The sequence below is a fragment of the Gopherus flavomarginatus genome, chromosome 4, assembly GCF_025201925.1.
Source record: "Gopherus flavomarginatus isolate rGopFla2 chromosome 4, rGopFla2.mat.asm, whole genome shotgun sequence".
In the NCBI taxonomy this organism is placed as follows: Eukaryota; Metazoa; Chordata; order Testudines; family Testudinidae; genus Gopherus; species Gopherus flavomarginatus.
Window position 1 is genome coordinate 180509732 of NC_066620.1, and position 21789 is coordinate 180531520.

General features: G+C 39.3%; 1 protein-coding gene across 1 annotated transcript in view; it reads left to right on the forward strand.

The window, feature by feature from the left end:
- Positions 1-21789, forward strand: part of SNTG2 (syntrophin gamma 2) — a 272147-nt gene that overhangs the window by 21555 nt on the left and 228803 nt on the right. The window contains exons 3-4 of the mRNA XM_050951641.1: positions 12950-13006; positions 13108-13165. Of these exons, the coding sequence (XP_050807598.1) occupies positions 12950-13006; positions 13108-13165 (115 nt within the window). The remainder of the gene's footprint in view (positions 1-12949; positions 13007-13107; positions 13166-21789) is intronic.

Here is a 21789-nt window from a genome sequence, read left to right on the forward strand (position 1 = left end):
CTTTTTCCTAATGTCCAACCTAAATCTCCCTTGCTGCAGTTTAAGCCCATTGCTTCTTGTATTTGACATGTCTCTGTCTTATGAGTTGACAATTTAAGGAGACAAATATATGAGGGGGAAAGAGGTGTGTGCATACATATGTCTATATCTATAAAATAGATTTTATTTAATAAATAAAAATGTCTGCAATCACTGTACACCCTTCCTTCAAGCCAATTGGCTTATTTCTTTTTAGGAATTGCAGTAGAGATGTTTTTTGAGGAGAAAATAATTATCTTGTAGATCATTTTACAGTGCTGTTTGGAAATAATGTGTACATCTCATTATTCCATACTGGTGGACTGATAATACAACATGGTAAGTGTGGCACATACACAAATCTTTCCCCTATCTTACATCCCTCAGTATGGAATGTCTTACATAGAAAATAGGTAATGTTTGTTTGTTCATTAATGTGTGGTGTTCTTTATTAAGCTTCAGGCAGAATGTACTTAATAACTAAAAGGTTTTTTTTTTCTCAATGCTGTGAACTGCTGACACTATGGTGACGGGGCAATGATGGACATAGGTAGGAATATAGAAAAGCTTGTTTAGGAAAGAGAGAGCATACATCTTGAATGCTGATCGAAAGCTGATAATGCTAAAAATTTAGTAATTTTATTGGCTGCCAACTCTGTTAAATTGTATTTATATCACTTCATGCTGGTAGATATGAAGATGTAATAATACAAAAGGTAAACTTTTATGTCAAGCTAACTTACCATTATCCTGTCTTTCTAGGATGATCTACTAGATAATCTGTATCAAGAGCTGCAGACAAATCTCATAAGTTAAAGCATGGGTATTTGACCCTACAGTTCTATAAACCATATTAGAAATCCTCAGAAGGAAAGCCTTGATTCTGTGTAAAAGCTGAAAGCTTGACTGGAATTTATCAAATATTTCATTCTCACGTAATTGTTTCGGCATCTGAGTCATCACCACCATTTCTAGAGCCTTTGCAGGGAAGGCTAGATAAGATGAGTTGATAATTTTGTAAATTGTTTCTCATCTAGGTGAGATTTCATAGAAACTGGTATTACAGAAGACGATTTCAAGTCTATTGGAAAATAACTACTAGTAAAAGATTCCAGTTTTAGGAATGACTTGAAACTTGGTGTCCCATAAGTAGAAGGAATACAAGATTATTGAAGCTCAGTACTAATTCTGCCCCCTACATCTGATTTCCCGAGGTACTGTTCTGAGATGAAGATATTTATTATTTATATGGTGCCATTGGTTTCTGCACAAAACTTTGCAAGCAGATAAAAAGATAACAAGCTAATTTAGGAGGTGATGCGTAGAATTAGACTCCCTTACCATATGGTGTGGCCTGTTTTAATTTATGCTGTGTTACCCCTTCCTGTTAGTTCCTGTTATCCCCCAGCATGTGTGTTTTTCCCAATTTAGATTCCCTTACTCTCAGACTCAGTGGGCCAAATTTAAAGGTGATGTAAGGTAAATTACATGTTGGCAATAGTGTGTATCTAAGGGAGTTCAGTTAAGTGTATGCATCTAATTCTGTGTCACATACACATTGAGGAAGCCAGATAACAGTTGTAATTACACCAGCATAGATTCTCTCTACACCCAGAATCACCTTTGATTTTGGCACATGGTCTTTAAAGTTTAATGATTACAGTCTAGAATAGTAATACAACAAAGACTCACTTATGTGTTTTTTTCCCTAAATAAAATAGCTTAGGGCTCATTTTTGACTTTGAGACTCAGAGGAGGGAGTACATGAGTGTATCACACAAGTGGGAATGGCTAGAGACAGTTCATCCAGTGGGCTGGAGAGGCACGTAATGCTTACACTTCGTTAGAGGGACTGTTACAACCTGGTCCAGTATCAATCTAGATTGTCACTAATCTCTTGTAAGTGGAACCGCTTCCTGGGTCCCTTGTGCTTCCGAACTAACTGGATCCAGGTAGAGTCTAGTCACAGTTTCCAGCACTGTAACCCTAGAGCACACTTCCAGAATCAGACCTCTTGGGACATGGGATTCCACCATCCAGCCATCCTAGACCCCAATCTCAGTGTCTGAGATTTCCTGAGCACACCACACTTACCCCCTTATACTTACTCCACATAGCCTATGGGCACTTTGGGACTTCTAGATTAATTCCTTCTGTGACAATGTGGCAGGGAAGCAAGAAACACAGATTTAGCAAAGGAATTTCTCAACCACAGTTACTGTACTTTAAAAAACACTCAAGAGCTATAGATCTTTGAACAAAATAAAAAAGTCCAGAGACACACTCTCCCCTAGTCTTATGTCATTCCTTCTCTAAGTCCATGGTTTGTCAGCATTTCAAGCTAGGCAGACTTCTCCTGCAAATCCTTTTTATGTGTGGTGATAGCTTGCCTTTCTGCACAGAACAGGACCCTGCTTTTAAATAGGGCCACATCTCTGTCCCATGAACCCAGACTAAGCTGCTGCAGACCCACCACTTATGCTTGCCCCTACCTCCCTGCAAGGCATCTGTGAAGAAAACTCATTGCTTCATGGCAGTAGGCCAGCAGTTGAGAGAGAATCAGAGTAGTTGGTCCCTGATTGAAGTTTGTATGGCTATTAGTGTTAGTCCTTTAGTGAGGTGTCCAATGTCTGTCCTAGATATGATGGCTGTTTGGAATGCAATATAGTGGCTTGTCTTTGGGCATGGTTCAGGCTTGTGCAATCAGTCCTACGTTTCCACACACTGAATAAGTTAAAGTCAATAATTTGACTCAGACATACGTTGCCTCTGTGATAGAGTGGAGTATGCTTCCCCCAGCACTGGCTTTCAAGTGCTATCCAGGAGAGATAATGTAGTTCTGACAGACGTCAGAAGAACTGTTGATGCAAGTGGCAGAAAGTGGAAAATGGATAAATTTAGTTTTAATCATGCTGAGTTTAGATGTCTAGAAAGACTTGTCAGACAGATGCGGAGCACAGAAGGGGAAAAGGTCAAAGCAGAAAGATTGATTTGAAAGTTATTGTACTAGCTGAAAGTACTAACTGAAGCCATGACAGTAGAAGAGATTGCCTAGGGATAAGTGTAAAGGGATTAAATGGAGCAGAACAAGGACATACTTGTGCAGAACGTCAAAGGAACAGGGAACTGACTATAAGATCTGTGGAAATAATCTAATCTCTGGGAATTATTGCCACAGTGCATAAAATGCCAAGGTATCTGTGGGGGACTCTTAATTTTATTTTTCTTCGAGGCAGAGTAATTTACATTAAAAGGCATAAACTCCCAAAAGACCAGAAAAATGAAATAACCTTGTATTTATTTATCTTTTATGAGAGGAAACCATTTCCTTTGCTAGTTTCTTCACAAAGGAGAAGGTTGCCTGTTTCTGTCTCTGCAACTGCCCACACATGTGAAGTTCAAGTTTGGAGGGTATAAAATTGTCAATTCCTTAAGTGTAGGGTAAATTATTGGTCCAAAGCAACAGAAGAAACCAAAGAAAAACACAGACAATATTCAGACCTATACACTCACATCTTATGCACTACAAGCTCTAGTGAATAGGCCTAGTATTAGAGAGGCAGTATCTAGGACTTTTTGTAACTCCAACAGTATTAGAAGTAAACTCTGGTCTGGATGGAACCTGCCATCTCTATCTAGGAATTATGCACACAGTTGGACTGTGATTCTCTTCTCATTGGCCCTTTGTTTTTCTCATGTTTAGATTACAAACTCATTGATTAATAGATTCCAAGGCCACGGGACCATTGTCATCATCTAATCTGACCCCCGGTATAGCACAGGCCATAAACTTCCCCAAAATATTTCCTCAAGTATATAGTTTAGAAAAACATCCAGTCTTGATTTAAAAATTGTTAGTGATGGAGAATCCACCATGACCCTTCCTGTGGTTAATTACTCTCACTATTTAAAATCTATGCCTTATTTCCTGTCTGACTGGATGGAAGGGACTGTCATTTGCCATATGGCCAAGTACGTTGAAGCCTCTAAGAACTACTACAATGTAAATTTTTAATAGCAATAATTATCTAGCTTTTCTTCTTGCAAATCTCAATATTCTCCAGCATTAAAAAAAGTCATAATCCTTGCTGAATGGCTGTTGCAACACAGCCTGGGCCTCTCACTAGGAGAATCTTAGAGTATACATTTGGACAAAATGTTTGGCTCTGTTTATAAACTCTGGTGGCTAAATATAACAGTACAAAATTTAAAACATCACAGTACCACAAACTTTCTTGACCTGATCCTAATCCCAGTTAAGTATTCAATCTATGAAAATACAATTCTAAATAAAGTATTCCACCATTCTGGAGCAAAACAAGCCTGAGGCAAAGTTAAGTAGAGTCTCAGAATAAACTGCAGTGTATTCTGTCACAAAACTGCAGGTGATATGAATTGACCAGACTGAGTGTGTCAAAGACTTTAGCAGTTAAAACTGTCCTTTCTCCACTGCTGCTGCTGCTATTTTCACCAGTAGCCAATATTACCGCTTCCTAAACGATAGGGGAAGCTAAAAATCTCTCACCCATTGCACCAACCCAATGCTAAGTATTTCCAAACCACTGATAGAATTCATAGGAACAGGAGTGTTTCAACCTGGTGTTCTGACCAAATTCTAACTTTAACAATATTCTTCCTACTTACCACTCCCTGAAATTTCATTTGGGGCAATTCTTCAATTATCTTCCTAAAAGGAATAGAAACAAAAAGTTCACCATGATGTGTCCTTCTGCTTTTGCAGAACGACTGCTGCTTCCCAGCCCAGACTGGACAGGTGAACAAGTCTCATATTTACAGCATACCCAAAAAGTACTCTGGAATCTTTCAAGGTGAAAGGATTTAATAAATGTAAAGTTATCAGAGGATATAACTGGCAAAACAAACTACTATTTGAAAAGCAGAAAAGTATTGATTTCAGCTAGGCTTTTGACAACTTTTCCACTCAAAAGGCAGTTAGCAGCACTTTGGAAAGAGCTTTCCAAACCTGCAGTGAAATGAAATAGCCATCACACATTGAATTATCGCTCTGCAAGTTTTGTTGTTGAAAGGCTGACTTTGGCTTCAAATATAATGTATCTAGATCATAAATAAATTAGTCTAAGACAAAAAGTGATATATGATACACTCAAAAAGTGCCAACTAAAGAAGGGAATACCAAGGAGTGTGGTTGTGATTTTATTGGATTTAGGCAAGATTCTGTTCTGTGTGGGGCTACCATTGATGTCAATAGGAGAGTTACATGTATTGGGAGAACAGGATACTGGGGCTGAGTTTTGCCCTGCAGATCTGAGCAGAATTTTGTTTCACAGTTGTGTTTATAATATGTTTTCATCCCTTTTATCCCCTGAATGGAAAGCTTCTCACTGAAATTCAAAAAGTCACAGTCCCAGGTTTCCTAACCCTGGGCTCAGGAAACTGATGCCACAGCCAAGCCTCAGACTTGGAAAGTTTACCTTGTCACCCTTGACTCTACTCCCTTATTCCAAGTAGCCTGTCCTCAAGAGTGAGGTAATTGGTGATCAATATGGTAGCTGCTTTTCGTAGATTTCAGAAAAATCCAGACACTGGACTCTTTTAATGAACTTTTACTTAATTACTTACAAGTAAACCCATGAATGAAGTCTGTTACTGTCCATCTAGAGGTGCCCTCTTTACCTTCTCAAGCCCAGAGTTTTAGTAGAGATCCCAACTCAGAAGCTTCTTGGTCTTCCATTCTCTGAACTTGGTTTTTATGCCCCCTTCCTGATAGCGCAGATTCCTTATAGTCTCTGTTGGACTAGTCTCTGATGTCTTAAGACTCTATACCCAGTACCTTCATTGAAGTCCTGTCTCATGTTCTACCGCAGGTTTTAGTTCCTACAACCCTATACATAAAATTACATTAATTCAACATATTATCTAACATTCTTCACAAATTTACAGAAAGATCAGTGCATTTCATACCTGGTGAATATTTTTAAAAATTTAAAGGAAGTAAAATTTATATTATGTATAAATATAATAATTGTAAATATTTGCTCACCTTTTTTCAGCTTCAAACATCCAACTGTCCGAGCAAACGTTTTATGGTTCATACTCCACAAACTGTAGAAATAAGATCTGTACTAGATAATTATTAATTTAATATTGTAAAGCTTTAATCATGGCAAACCTTAAATCTAGTATCAGAGGGGTAGCCGTGTTAGTCTGGATCTGTAAAAGCAGCAAAGAATCCTGTGGCACCTTATAGACTAACAGACTCATAGACTCATAGACTCTAGGACTGGAAGGGACCTCGAGAGGTCATCGAGTCCAGTCCCCTGCCCTCATGGCAGGACCAAATACTGTCTAGACCATCCCTAATAGACATTTATCTAACCTACTCTTAAATATCTCCAGAGATGGAGATTCCACAACTTCCCTAGGCGTTTTGGAGCATGAGCTTTCGTGGGTGAATACCCACTTCCTCAGATGCATCTGCAGTCTGTGTTTCTCTTTGAACCTCTTCTGCTCCTAAAAAAGTTTTACAGAAAGTATAACTTAGTTTGAATTTATGCTCTTGAAATTATATTTTTGCTTTAAACTTCCTACTGTCATCATTACAAATGTATATTATCCCTGTATGTTTAGGCTAGATTTGTAACTTCTTATATATGCTGGCAGTCCTGCTTTTATAGGGATCATTTTCTACCACATTAAAGCATATCAGCTGAATTTTTAACACATATTTGTATGTAAAGATTAGGACACAATATAAAGACCTTGGCAGTGTGTCATTGATTAGACTTTGCCTCCTTAACTCTGCACTAGTTGACAGCATTTAAGAAGTTTGTAAACTGTATAAACATATGCATAAATGTATACTAATTATAAATTAATTGTATGGAAAAATATCAGTGGATCACTTCTTGCTTGCTTTTAGGTTATAAAATGAGTAATGCTATTCTGCTGGTGTTCATACAGTTCTGATCACATGATAATGAGGTGTCCTAAAACTGAGAGAGCAATTAAATCAGTAATCCTTGTTTGCTGTGGCATAGTTCTTCCTTTGAGCTAATTTGTTTACAGGGATAAATATACTTCTTAATGGAAACGTAGTGAAACGTATATTAAAATTATATTCTAATTACTAGACTAAATTTACTCTTGGTGTGACTCCATTAATGATATTTGCCCAATAGTGTGATATTAAAAAGAAGAGTAAGTTGGTTTAAAAAAAAGTGTGTTTTAATTTTCTTATCTTTTGTTTACATCAGAAGAATGTATTATAGGTAGAGCTGATGACAATGATAATAATACCTATGTAGCGCTTTTGATCAGTAGATCTCAAAGCACTTTACCAAGGAGGTCAGTATCATTATGCTGCAGATAGTAGATTGGAATCTCTAAGTTACACATGATTGTATTACAACTAAAGTTGTCGATTAGTTACAGTTAGCTCACATGATTAACTCAACAAAATTAATCATGGTAAAAATATTTGTGATTAATCACAGTTTTTATCACACTGTTAAACAATAGAATCCCACTTGAAATTTATTAAATATTTTCAGATGTTTTTCTACATTTTGAAATATCACCTTTGTCTGGCTTGTCCTTGTCTGTCCCTACAAGCGTGCAAGTCAATGCCACATCATTCTGTTTTGTTGCGAGCATGTTCTTTCCATTTCTGGCCAAAGATTTTTTATCATAGGAACAGTCCAGGGCATTTTTGGTCTGTGCAGCAGTCGCTTGTGGTCTCTGGGAATCCAGTCAATGATGCAGTTGTACACCTATTGTCTTGCCTGTGGACTACATGACCCGCCCATCAAAGATTTGCATCGTACATTGCCTGCACTACGTCGGTCACCTCTGTATGCCTTCTGATCTCTTCATTCGGTATATGATCACGGAGCAATAATTGCACATTCACCTTTCCATTTTTTTCTGTGTGACAGCAATTTTTTTCTTCTTCCACTTTCGTCATTGAGGGGGTACTGCAGCTACAGGCACAAGAGCAAGCACCCCAAAGGCACTACTGCAAAAAACAATTATTATGCCAAACAAGCCACACAAAGCAGAATAAACTGGGAAACTGAGCACAGACTCATGTGTTGGCCTGACCAATGCTCACAACCTGAGGTAGCACAGGATAAAAAATGGAAAACAGCTAAAAGAATAGTCCAACTATTTGTTGCAAGTCACAACACAAACTATCATTTTCAAATATATTGACTTCAATTACAACACAAAATACAAAGTGTACAGTGCTCACTTTATATTACTATTTTTTATTACAAATATTTGCACTGTAAAATTATAAAAAATAGTATTTTTAAATTCACCTCATACAAGTACTGTAGTGCAATATCTTTATTGTGAAAATGCAATTTACAAATATAGATTTTTTAGTTACATAACTGCACTCAAAAAAAACAGCCAGTGTAAAACTTTAGAGCCTACAAGTCCACTCAGTCCTACTTCTTGTTCAGCCAACCGCTAAGACAAACAAGTTTGCTGACATTTGCAGAAGACAATCCTGTCTGCTTCTTATTTACAATGTCACCTGAAAGTGAGAACAGGTGTTCGCATGGTACTTTTGTAACCAACATTGCAAGGTACTTATGTGCTAGATATGCTAAACATTTATATGCTCCTTCATGCTTCGGCCACCGTTCCAGAGAACATGCTCCCATGCTGATGATGCTCATTTAAAAAAAAATGTGTTAATTATATTTGTGACTGAACTCCTTGGGGGATAATTGTATGTCCTATCATAACCTTAGTCCCAGATTTGGACCTTAGCGTCCAAAATATGGGGGTTAGCATGAAAACCTCCAAGCTTAGTTACCAGCTTGGACCTGGTACTTGCTGCCACCACCCAAAAAATTAGAGTGTTTTGGGGCACTCTGGTCCCCCTGAAAAACCTTCCCTGGGGACCCCAAGACCCAAATCCCTTGAGTCTCACAACAAAGGGAAATAATCCTTTTTCCCTTCCCCCCTCCAGGTGCTCCTGGAGAGATACACAGACACAAGCTCTGTGAATCCAAACAGAGTGACTCCCCCTCTCCGTTCCCAGTCCTGGGAACAAAAGCGCTTTTGTCTTCACCCAGAGGGAATGCAAAATCAGGCTAGCAAATCCAACACACACAGATCTCCCCCTGATTTCTTCCTCCCACCAATTCCCTGGTGAGTACAGACTCAATTTCCCTGAAATTTCCCAGAAAAGAAAACTCCAACAGGTCTTAAAAGAAAGCTTTATATAAAAAAGAAAGAAAAAATACATACAAATGGTCTCTCTGTATTAAGGTGACAAAATACAGGGTCAATTGCTTAAAAGAATATTGAATAAACAGCCTTATTTAAAAAGAATACAAATCAAAGCACTCCAGCACTTATATTCATGCAAATACCAAAGAAAAGAAACCATATAACTTACTATCTGATCTCTTTGTCCTTACACTTAGAAACAGAAGAGTAGAAAGCAGAACTACTTCTCCAAAGCTCAGAGAAAGCAGGCAGACAGAACACAAAGACTCAGACACAAAATTCCCTCCACCCAAAGTTGAAAAAATCTGGTTTCCTGATTGGTCCTCTGGTCAGGTGCTTCAGGTGAAAGAGACATTAACCCTTAGCTATCTGTTTATGACAGTCCCCTGCTCTGTTTAACCCATATTCTGCCACATATTTCATGTTATAGCAGTCTCGGATGATGACCCAGCACATGTTGTTCATTTTAAGAATATTTTCACTGCAGATTTGACAAAACTCAAAGAAGATACCAATGTGAGAATTCTAAGGATAGATACAGCACTTGACCCAAGGATTAAGAATCTGAAGTGTCTTCCAAAATCAGAGAGGGATGAGGTGTGGAGCATGCTTTCAGATGTCTTAAAAAAGCAAAACTCCAACATGGAAACTACAGAACCCGAACCACCAAAAAAGAAAATCAATCTTCTGCCGGTGGCATCTGACTCAAATAATGAAAATGAACATGCATTGATTTGCACTCTTTTGAATCGTTATTGAGCAGAACCCATCATCAGCATGGACACATTCCTCTGGAATTGTGGTTGAAGCACAAAGGGACATATGAATCTTTAGCACATCTGGCATGTAAATATCTTTTGATGCTGGCTGCAACAGTGCCATGTGAATGCCTGTTCTCACTTTCAGGTGCTGTTGTAAACAAGAAGCAGGCAGCATTATCTTCTGCCAATGTAAACAAACTTATTTGGCTGTACAAGTAGGACTGAATGGACTTGTAAGCTCTAAAGTTTTACATTGTTTTACTTTTGAATGCAGTTTTTTTTATACATAATTCTACATTTGTAAGTTCAGCTTTCATGGTAAAGAGATTGCACTACAGTACTTGTGATGGAGGAATTGATAAATACAATTTCATTTGTTTTTTTACAGTGCAAATATTTGTAATAAAAAATAAATAGAAAGTGAGCACTGTATATTTTGTATTCTCTGTTGTATTTGAAATCAATATATTTGAAAATGTAGAAAACATCTAAAATATTTAAATAAATGATATTCTATTAATGTTTAAGTGTGATTAATCACATGATGAATCATGATCAATTTTTTAAATCGCACGATTAATTACAGTTATTTTTGTTAATCGCTTGACAGCCATAATTATAACCCAAGCAGACTTTATTATATATACTTAGAACACCACCAAAATGCAGATGACTCTTGGGTGGATATTAGCAGTCAACTGGCACATAACACAAAAACGGAGGGAGGGGAGACTGGCCAGGAACTTCAGGACAAACTTCTACTCTTAGGGTAAGTGTCATGGTATCTTTAAGGAGCTATGACACTGGAAATGAGGGGGAGGGAAGTAATGAAGGGAGCAGTAAGACAGGAAGTTTGGAGCATCTGTGTCTGGTGGGGAGAGCGGGGAAGAGGAAACACTGGGCAATATCCACCTGTATGCATCACGTTGACTGTACTAGTTAATACATTCACTTGGCTCATTGCCCACCAATACAAGAAATCTATTTCCCCCAAGGAAAGAACAGGTCCCTCATTGTACATTTGTCAAACAACTGTTAGCATGTAATCACAGTACAAAGAATGTAGTTGTGGAACAATTCAATTAAGTTTTGATCACACATCCTACCCATTAGTGGGTCAACTGAAGATTAACACACAGACATTGTTCTCTCTTTCCTACCACTCACAAAGTATTCAAGCCCTTCTCAACAGAATGGACCCCCTAACACAGCTCTAATCTTCTTCGTTCCTATCTTATAATTAAACTCACCCTGTGCCCCCTTCTCTGGGTCTGCATTCACCTTCCTCCCCACTCAGACCTGCTTAAGCTTCAGCCACTTTCTTACTAGGACTCTACTGTGCAGGAAACTTTCACTTACCTCGTGTGTTAGTACCAACTGTCTCAACTAGTCATAAAACCCACAGAAAAGAGCCAGTTCCCATGCTTTATCCAGCAATTTTCTGAGGATTCAAGGCACAAATGAGAGTAGAGGTAGAAATACATCTCAGCTCCAAAGTTCAGATTTGGATCTGAACTTTCTTCAAAGTTTGGCAGAGTTTGGATCCAGAGATTTGGTTCAGCGCATTATGGAGATGAAGGCCAGCTGCAAGGTTTGGAACTGGATCCAGACTTCACCAAATCTGAAACAATTTGATATGAGATTTTGGTTTGAGCCCATGTCAGCATACAGTTGCTAATTTTGAAACCATAAGAAATAACTGTCATATACCCATTTGATATTAGTAAAGAAGTACCATATGACATTATCTAGCATTTTTCATTTTTTTAAAATAGTGTATTATATGATATTCAATGGAATAGAATGGCTGATGCCTTGAAATGCCCTAAAACATGCATTGGCTTTGTCAGTGTAATATCAGAATGAAATGTATTAAATTGCTTTTTCCCTTCTGTCAATACCATTGTCAATATGTTAAGCTGAGTACTAGAGGGAAGGTAAAACTAACTTTTCAAATGTAATGAGAGTTTGGACTTAATTGTTGGAAGACCAAAGATTACACTTGTGCATCTGTGCTGGCAAATCATTGAATAGACAGGAGACAAATATAAATCTGAGAATAAGAATACAAATGTTCTGATATGTAGAATGAGAAATTTAACCTTTTAATTGTCCAGGAATCACCCAGTAATAAGGCCTGGCACTGTGGAAAAGGTTGGCAACAGACTGTTACCAGACTTAAAAAAAAAGTACTACTTTATATTTACTATCAAGAAATAAAGTAAAGATAGTGATATCCTATTATGATGTCAGGTACCAAGATGTGAGCATGTATGAAATGTCAAAATGCAGTGTACTATTGAACATGAGAGAGATTACTGTAGTAAATTTTCATAACGATTTTCACATGTGCTCCTTTCAGCACACTTTAAAAAAAAAAATCAGAGAAAATAACCGTAAGAAGCAGTTTGATCCAAAAAGTCTTTAGTGTGTACTACAGGTGAGTCATTTCAATTTTGAATATATTGATTTGAAAAATAGGTGCATGTAACTGCAAAATGGAAGTAAAAGGAATAAGTAAAAGTACAAAAAGAAATAAAACCAACTATGACAACATTAATCTGAAACAAAGTTCTTTATTTTTTTCCTTTTCAGAACATTTGTATAAACAAAACCAAAAAAGTATGTAAGCTGATTTCTTTCTGAACTGAAAAAATGTCATCTTAGATATAGGGAAAACAATCAAATCACACCACTACAAAGTTCTGTTCAAAGCTCTCTCTATAAATGAAGCTCTATGTTAAGTTATTACGTGGACCTATGTCTTGTTCATAGTCTTGCATCAGCCCTCTGGATGAAGTGAACATCATCCTCTGATATAAGGGCAAATTTTCAAAATTAATATAATAGGTATATAAAATTGATTAGATAGCATACATTTTAAATGCACGTCCAGGCATTGTATTTTCACCTAAATTTATTTTTTCTACCCTTTTTTAAAGCACAGAGCTGTTACACTTCATAGACAACCAGTTGGTGGCTTGGGCTTAAGTATAAAGGTATGGATAATGTTTTGTTTTCATTTCTCTTCTAAACTTCAATATGTTTAGTGCATGGTGGTCTCAGTTGAGATTTCATTATTTATACACATCTTTTACAGGGTGGTGCTGAGCACAAAGTACCTGTCGTCATATCAAAAATATTTAAAGACCAAGCAGGTAAATATATATATGTATCTATACTTAAATAGGTTTCTGGTGTTATGCATATGATAGTCTTTTTTGAAAATGAAGTTCACTGTAACTCAGAATTAAGTGTATTTATGGATCATTACATCAGCATTATGGTATTTTTAAGTCTTTCAGCAAATATTGAATGGCAGCATATGGACAATTGTCTTTGATTCTATTTTCAGATAATCTTAATCTTATAAAGTTCTTGGGGAATGGTAGTTAAAATTTTATCTGATAAATGCTCAGTTTTAGAAGAATTTTTTACAGTAGCATGTCCTGATTATAAACATTGCCTTTAACATTCCTTTGTGGAGAAAAAAAATTATATGAGAAAATGACTGCATCACTTAATTTTAATAACATGGGGTAAACAAATATAAGCCAACTAGAATCTTTTTCCAGAACTGTAATTCATCACCATATGGTATGACTAAACCTGCCTAGATGCAAATGGCAGCCATCAACAATGCTGAATAAACATATGAATCATTGTAATAAAATACACAATTAAAGCATTACACTGACAATCACCCTGTCCAAATAACCTAAACAAGACCCTATGTACCAATTAAGCCTTGCACCAAGGATGGAATTTATCCCAGCATAGAGGGCACTAAGGTGAACTTCACTCTTAAAAATGCACAGTACAGGCATGGCAAGAAAATAAATAATAATAAAATAAAAAGTAGGCAACTAGGAATAAGGAGAATGCTCTAATCATAAAATAATTGTAATCATCCTAAATTGAAGCTTTCAATAAAAGAAAGTCCTTTAGGGCCATCATGGACACAACAGATTCACTCAAAAATTGCATTTGTATGTTTAAGTTAAATAATCAGACACACAAATTTGTAACAATGTAGGTAATTTTTATAACTTCCATGCACAAATGCTGGGCTTTGTGGGAGCACTGGGTACATGCATGTTTTAGGGGGCACCTATTGCACTCAAGTTTGAAAATCTGTCCCTAAAAGACTCATATTGAAAGAGACCCTTTAACTGTATGTCTGAGGAAGGCAGTGAGTAGCATTGAAGAGGGGTTAGTGCTACACCATGGGAATCCATGCCTCTGTCTACTGTGGAGCAGAGCTGCTGTAGTTCCCTTTTTGGGGATAGCCAATGGGCCAGCAAACAGTGTAGAACCACTTACCTATTGGTAAACATAGTGTGGAAGAACCTGTACATATCCATTGCCTATTGAAGCTTGGGGCTGAAGATTAGACTCTTCAGTCAGTCATAGACCATAGACTTTAAGGTCAGAAGGGGCCATTATGATCTTCTAGTCTGACCTCTTGCACAATGCAGGCTACAGAATCTCACCCACCCACTCTCGCAACAACTCCCTAACCTATGTCTGAGCTACTTAAGTCCTCACATCATGTTTTAAAGACTTCAAGGTGCAGAGAATCCTCCAGCAAGTGACCCATGCCCCATACTGCAAAGGAAGGCGAAAAACCCCCAGGTCCTCTGCCAATCTGCCCTGGAGGAAAATTCCTTTCCAACCCCCAATATGGCGATCAGCTAAACCCTGAGCATGTGGGCAAGACTCATCAGCCAGCACACAGGAAAGAATTCTCTTTAGTAACTCAGATCCCACCCCATCTAACTTCCCATCACAGGACATTGGGCATATTTACTGCTAATAGTCAAAGATAAATTAATTGCCAAAATTAGGCTATCCCATCATACCATCTCCTCCATAAATTTATCAAGTTTAGTCTTGAACTCAGATATGTCTTTTGCCCCTATTGCTCCCCTTGGAAGGCTGTTCCAGAACGTCACTCCTCTGATGGTTAGAAACCTTCAGCTATGTCAAGTCTAAACTCCCTGTGTATGGATAAGTGTACAAACTAGTTATTTTGGCTGTACACTCCATACTAATAGCCCATCCATTTTGAATTATTTTATGTCAACAGCACAGAAAATGACATTGATGATTATTACAAGATATGAGTTGCTGATCCAATTAGGGTTCTTTCTTACAGAATATCGATGGATACAAACATTCAGGGGTACCTCTAATAGCTACATTTTCCTTACTAAAAATCATGTTCAGCTTCAGTATAAAAGTAAAAATTACATACAAAGAGCATGAGAAAGTGGAAATCCAGACGTCCCACACACCACATTGGGAGATATAAAATCTCTAAATGATAGAAATATCCTGCACACAAGATTAAAAAAAAAATCACTTCCCCCAAAATGTCAATACTTTCAGTTACCAGGATTATATTTAATCAAGGATTTAATACTAATGAGGCTGAGAGAACCTATCCAGGCACAACTGTCATTGGTGACCTTAGGGAAGGGCAGTTTCCTTTCTCTAAGATATCTTCTCTGTTTATAGGAGATACAAAAAGAGGACCGTCCCTAGTAGTTTTCTTTAGAGTACAAACTAGACAAAAATATAAATATTTTAATCAGAAATCTGACCTGCCAGTTCTACCAGTTATCATGCAGAGAGCTGCAAGGTGAAAGAATGATAGAGAAAGGCAGACTGATCTCAGGTAAATCTTCTGTATGAACATTCAGACATGCTCAATATGAACAAGAATTTGTGTATCCCAGGTGTTAATAATAATGAAATTGACAGCCTAGTTGGAAATATAGCTCTGAGAAGAGTAATAAGATGAGCTACTACTTGAAGCAAGTAAATTAATTTGAGAAAGAGTGATATCATACTGTGATTTCTGTACTACTGAAAAGCCCTTGTGCTATGGCAGCTAGTCAACCCAGCAACGTGAGTCACAGAGTAACCAAAAATCTCCACAAGCTATAAAATACATTTTGCATTTTTTTTATTTTGTTGATAAATATATACAGATTTAAGGACAACTTATGACTTGATTTAAATTTCACAACTCACTCTCTGCAGTAGCAAAACGCATTGCCAGAAGGTTCCAAGAATGTAGTGTGTGAGACTCAAATCTTGGCATGGTTAACAGTGCCTGAATAAGCAACAAAGAATCCTGTGGCACCTTATAGACTAACAGACATTTTGGAGCATGAGCTTTCGTGGGTGAATAACCACTTTGTCAGATGCATGTAGTAGAAATTTCCAGGGGCAGGTATATATATGTAAGCAAGAAGCAGGCTAGAGATAACGAGGTAAGTTCAATCAGGGAAGATGAGGCCCTGTTCTAGCAGTTGAGGTGTGAAAACCAAGGGAGGAGAAACTGGTTTTGTAATTGGCAAGCCATTCACAGTCTTTGTTTAATCCTGAGCTGATGGTGTCAAATTTGCAGATGAACTGAAGCTCAGCAGTTTCTCTTTGAAGTCTGGTCCTGAAGTTTTTTTGCTGCAGGATGGCCACCTTAAGGTCTGCTATAGTGTGGCCGGGGAGGTTGAAGTGTTCTCCTACAGATTTTTCTATATTGCCATTCCTAATGTCTGATTTGTGTCCATTTATCCTTTTCCGTAGCGACTGTCCAGTTTGGCTGATGTACATAGCAGAGGGGAATTGCTGGCATATGATAGTGTATATTACATTGGTGGAGGTGCAGGTGAATGAACCGGTGATGGTGTGGCTGATCTGGTTAGGTCCTGTGATGATGTCGCTGGTGTAGATATGTAGGCAGAGATGGCATTGAGGTTTGTTGCATGGATTGGTTCCTGAGCTAGAGTTATTATGGTGCGGTGTGCAGTTACTGGTGAGAATATGTTTCAGGTTGGCAGGTTGTCTGTGGGCGAGAACTGGCCTGCCACCCAAGGCCTGTGAAAGTGTGGGATCGTTGTCCAGGATGGGTTGTAGATCCCTGATGATGCATTGGAGGGGTTTTAGCTGGGGACCGTATGTGATGGCCAGTGGAGTCCTGTTGGTTTCTTTCTTGGGTTTGTCTTGCAGTAGGAGGCTTCTGGGTACACGTCTGGCTCTGTTGATCTGTTTCCTTATTTCCTCGTGCGGGTATTGTAGTTTTGAGAATGCTTGGTGGAGATTTTGTAGGTGTTGGTCTCTGTCTGAGAGGTTAGAGCAGATGCGGTTGTACCTCAATGCTTGGCTGTAGACAATGGATCGTGTGATGTGCCCGTGATGGAAGCTGGAGGCATGAAGGTAGGCATAACAGTTGGTAGGTTTTCGATATAGGTTGGTATTAATGTGACCATCACTTATTTGCACTGTGGTGTCTAGGAAGTGGACCTCCCATGTAGATTGGTCCAGGCTGAGGTTGATGGTGGAGTGGAAGCTGTTGAAATCGTGGTGGAATTTTTCCAGAAACTCCTTCCCATGGGTCCGGATGATGAAGATGTCATCAATGTAGCGTAGGTAGAGAAGGGGCGTGAGTGGACGAGAGCTGAGGAAGCATTGTTCCAGGTCGGCCATAAAAATATTGGCATATTGTGGGGCCATGCGGGTGCCCATAGCGGTGCCACTGATCTGGAGATATATATCGTCATCAAATTTGAAATAGTTGTGTGTGAGGATAAAGGCACAGAGTTCATCAGCCAGTTGTGCTGTGGCATCATCAGGGATAGTGTTCCTGACGGCTTGTATTCCATCTGTGTGTGGGATGTTCATGTAGAGAGCCTCTATGTCCATGGTGGCTAGGATGGTGTTTTCTGGAAGGTCACTAATGCATTGTAGTTTCCTCAGGAAATCAGCGGTGTCACGGAGATAGCTGGGAGTGCTGGTGGCATAGGGTCTGAGTAGAGAGTCCACATATCCAGACAGTCCTTCAGTGAGAGTGCCAATGCCCGAGATGATGGGGCGTCCAGGATTTCCGGGTTTGTGGATCTTGGGTAGTAGATAGAATAACCCTGGTCGAGGCTCTAAGGGTATGTTGATTTGTTCCGGTGTTAGTGTAGGGAGTGTCCTGAGTAGATGTTGCAGTTTCTTAGTGTATTCCTCAGTGGGATCTGAGGGAAGTGGCCTGTAGAATTTGGTGTTGGAGAGTTGTCTGGCAGCCTCCTTGTGGTAGTCAGACCTGTCCATGATGACAACAGCACCTCCTTTATCAGCCTCTTTGATGATAATGTCTGGGTGGTTTCTGAGGCTGTGGATGGCATTGCGTTCTGCACGACTTAGGTTATGAGGCAAGCGATGTTTTTTTCCCACAATTTCTGCCTGTGCACGTCGGCGGAAAAATTCAATGTAGGGCAATTTACCACTCCCAGTAGTCACTTTATAAGTGCACTGCTGTGGTAACCACTGCTTGGTGAGGCCCTAGCACAGGGGTCAGCAACCTTTCAGAAGTGGTGTGCCGAGGCTTCATTTATTCACTCTAATTTAAGGTTTCGCGTGCCAGTAATATATTTTAATGTTTATAGAAGGTTTCTTTCTATAAGTCTATAATATATAACTAAACTATTGTTGTATGTAAAGTAAATAAGGTTTTAAAAATGTTTAAGAAGCTTAATTTAAAATTAAATTAAAATGCAGAGCCCCTTGGACTGGTGGCCAGGACCTGGGTAGTGTGAGTGCCACTGAAAATTAGCTTGTGTGCTGCCTTCGGCATGAGTGCCATAGATTGCCTGCCCTGCCCTAGCAGAATTATAGCAGTTAAGCTTGAGCTGAAGGAGCCTAGTGAGGGTGAATGGCGCCTGTGCCCTGCACCTCCCTGTTCACCCCCTTCTCAGGAAAGGCCCCGTAGGTATACACAAGAGGCCACTGGAGTTGGCTCCACCTCCCAGTTCTGTCTGCTGCTTCTAAAAAAGGTTATCTTTTAATGGCTATTAAAATATACATTGGGCAAGGATGGAAATAATTATTTTGTGTCTTGTGCCTCATCTGTTTTATGTTTTTGTTTTTTTTTTAAAAGTCCCCTGCCTTGCATAGCTGATTAAGGACTAAGGGATGATATTTTGGAGGAATTTTTATTTATTTTATTTCCTTTAGACAAATATCCTAATGTAGCGGGGTGGTCACCAACTCCTTCCCTCAGGGGTTTAAAGACAGCCCTGGGAGAGGGCTGTGGTAGGGGAAAAAGCAGCTAGGCTGATTGAGGAAGTAGCCGCAGCTGGGCCATGCCTCAGTGAGGCCTCAGCTGGCCCTATATAAGAGACTGGGAGCCAGGAGCTCAACAGTCTCTCTCTGTTTGTAGAGGGAGATGGGCCTGGCTGCAGGGAGCTAGAAGCAGGGTACTGGCTGCAGGGAGCTAGAAGCTGGACTGGGGAAAGGCAGAGGAGCTGGGGAGCTCCAGCCTGGAAAGCCCCAGGCTGAGGCCTAGCAGAAGGCAAATATGTACTGGGGGCTGCAGAGGGCAGCCCAGGGGTAGGCAAAGGCAGCAGTGCCAAACCCAACCTTGCCGGTGATGAGTTGGCTGATACTGCAGTCTGCTCCAGGGCGTGGGGGCTAGATGATATCTGGCAGTAGCCATATACTGAGGGGAGGTGGAGATAGTGGGTGGGGGGTTCCCTGGGGAGAGGAAACCTTAAGACTGAGGGGTTACTGCCAGGGGGCAGTGCCCCAGATAACAGGGCACTGGCTCCGGGAGGGACACAGAGGCCAAGTAGCAGGCAGATCACCAGCCTGCAGAAGGTGCTCCGGGCTGGAAATTGAGCTAATTCTCAAGGACGACCAGCAGAAGGCGCCACACGGGTGAGTGCGATGTGCTTATACCTGTTTCCCAGGAAAAAATGTGCGCTCACTTACACCTCATTGACTACAATATTAACTTCCTTCACTTTCTGATAGTTTATTCAATTCCTTTCCCTTCCTAGAATTTCCTTTCTGGAGCCATATTCCAGGTTTCAGTTTGGTTGCTGATCTCAACTCAAGATGTCCTCCTTTCCACTGATAACAGCATAGCCCCATTTATACTGTTCCCCACATCCACTCACACACACCCAGCCACCCCGCCACACACACATATGCATGCATGCACACATCCTATAGAGTGTCAGTAGTGCTTTCTCTTACATTCCATGCAACCCATTTGCTACCTTAGTGCTATCACTCAGGATATGTCTAAACTGTAACTAGACATTTTTGTCTGGTCCGTGCCAGCTGACTTGAGCTCAATGGGCTGTCTAATTGCAGTGTAGCTGTTCTGGCTTAGACTGCAGCCTACGCTCTGGGATCCTGCTTGGCAGCAGGGTCCCAGACCTCAGGCTCCAGCCTAACTCTGAATATTTACCACAGCTAAACAGCCTCTCAGCCTGAACCCCATTACCCTGAATCAGCTGGCACAGGCCAGATATGGGTTTTAATTGCAGTGTAGACATAGCCCCAGATGTCTCAAGAGAGGATCTGGACTGAAAAGAGCTGTTTCTAGTTGCACTCCATTCATCAAGTTTGCAAGTAGGAAGAGTGGAAAAATCCAATGTCATTAATTTCACCAAATTCTGATTAGCAAGATAGTGAGAAATGTCTAGGTCTTACTGGACTCATTACTGCTCTTAAACACTCAAGTATCAATAGCAACAAGAAATACATGTCTTCCTCCTTCAACTGACTAGGAGACTTCTCTCAGATGACAGCCTAGCAACTGTGATTGTTCTGTTTGTAACTTCCAAATTGGATTACTGTGACTAACTCAACTGAGAGTTCAGTGAGGGTGTCAAAAAGAAGTTCCTCGGTACCACATGCAGCAGTCCATTTCCTGTTCAGAATAACAAGCTTACTGTTTTGACTTCAGATGTTTAAAATATAATTATAGGTGCTCATCCAGTACTCTAATAAATTAAGACTCATGGTATAAACAAAAGGACTGCCTTTTACATATATCTATCTGAAGCCTACACCATCCTCAACAACCTTCACAAAGAGGGGGAAAACATATCACTAGTGTTTCATGTTCTCCATGGCCTCTCTCCTATGTACTAATTTTCCATTCATGACCTACCAAATGTATTGTACTTATTATTCAGATTGCTAGAGCTCTTGATAGCCAGAGTGAAATGGGAGCTCAAGGCCAAATCAACAAATTAATACAAACACACACACATTCCAAATAAAAATGATTACATATGAGAGACTCTAATATCAGAGTCCACACTGGTCCAACACAAATGTGCATTTTAATACCAGCACATAAATATCAGAGTGAAGATGTGTTAGACATGAAGTTGATTATATGAGATTGCATAAAGAATTTCCTCATGGATAAGTACAGTAAGTGGGAAGAGGAGGAGAATGTTCATAAATTGACAGTGAAATATAATATTGCAAAACTTGAAATGGATGGTATTAAAATTTGATATGGAAAAGGTTGTCTTTCCTGGAAATGATGGAATATCACATACAGAGGAAAACTTTGGCATAAAAGAAGGAAAGAGCTATCTCTGACTAGCTATCTAGATATTAATACAGTGCTCAGCGTGAGCATATCTGAACACTTTCTGGAATAAGACAGTGCATGAACTATAGGGTTCATTGTCGGTGCCTTTTGGAAGAAAATATGAGTCATCCTTATGGGGTGAAAAGCTATGTCCAATTAGGAGCAAAGTGTTTTACTATGTATGTCTAAAAGAGGGAAGGGTTCTTGGGAAAAGCGATAGTAATGTGATTTCTTTCTTTTGTTTTTTTGGGGCAAAACCTCATTTTTAAAAAAAATATATTTGGAAAAAAGTTCATATGTTTGTGACTCTTTCTAGACAGATGCAACTAAAGGATTTTGAAGTGGAGAACTGAAAAATATAGATTTCACATGTTGTATGACACTGACTGATCT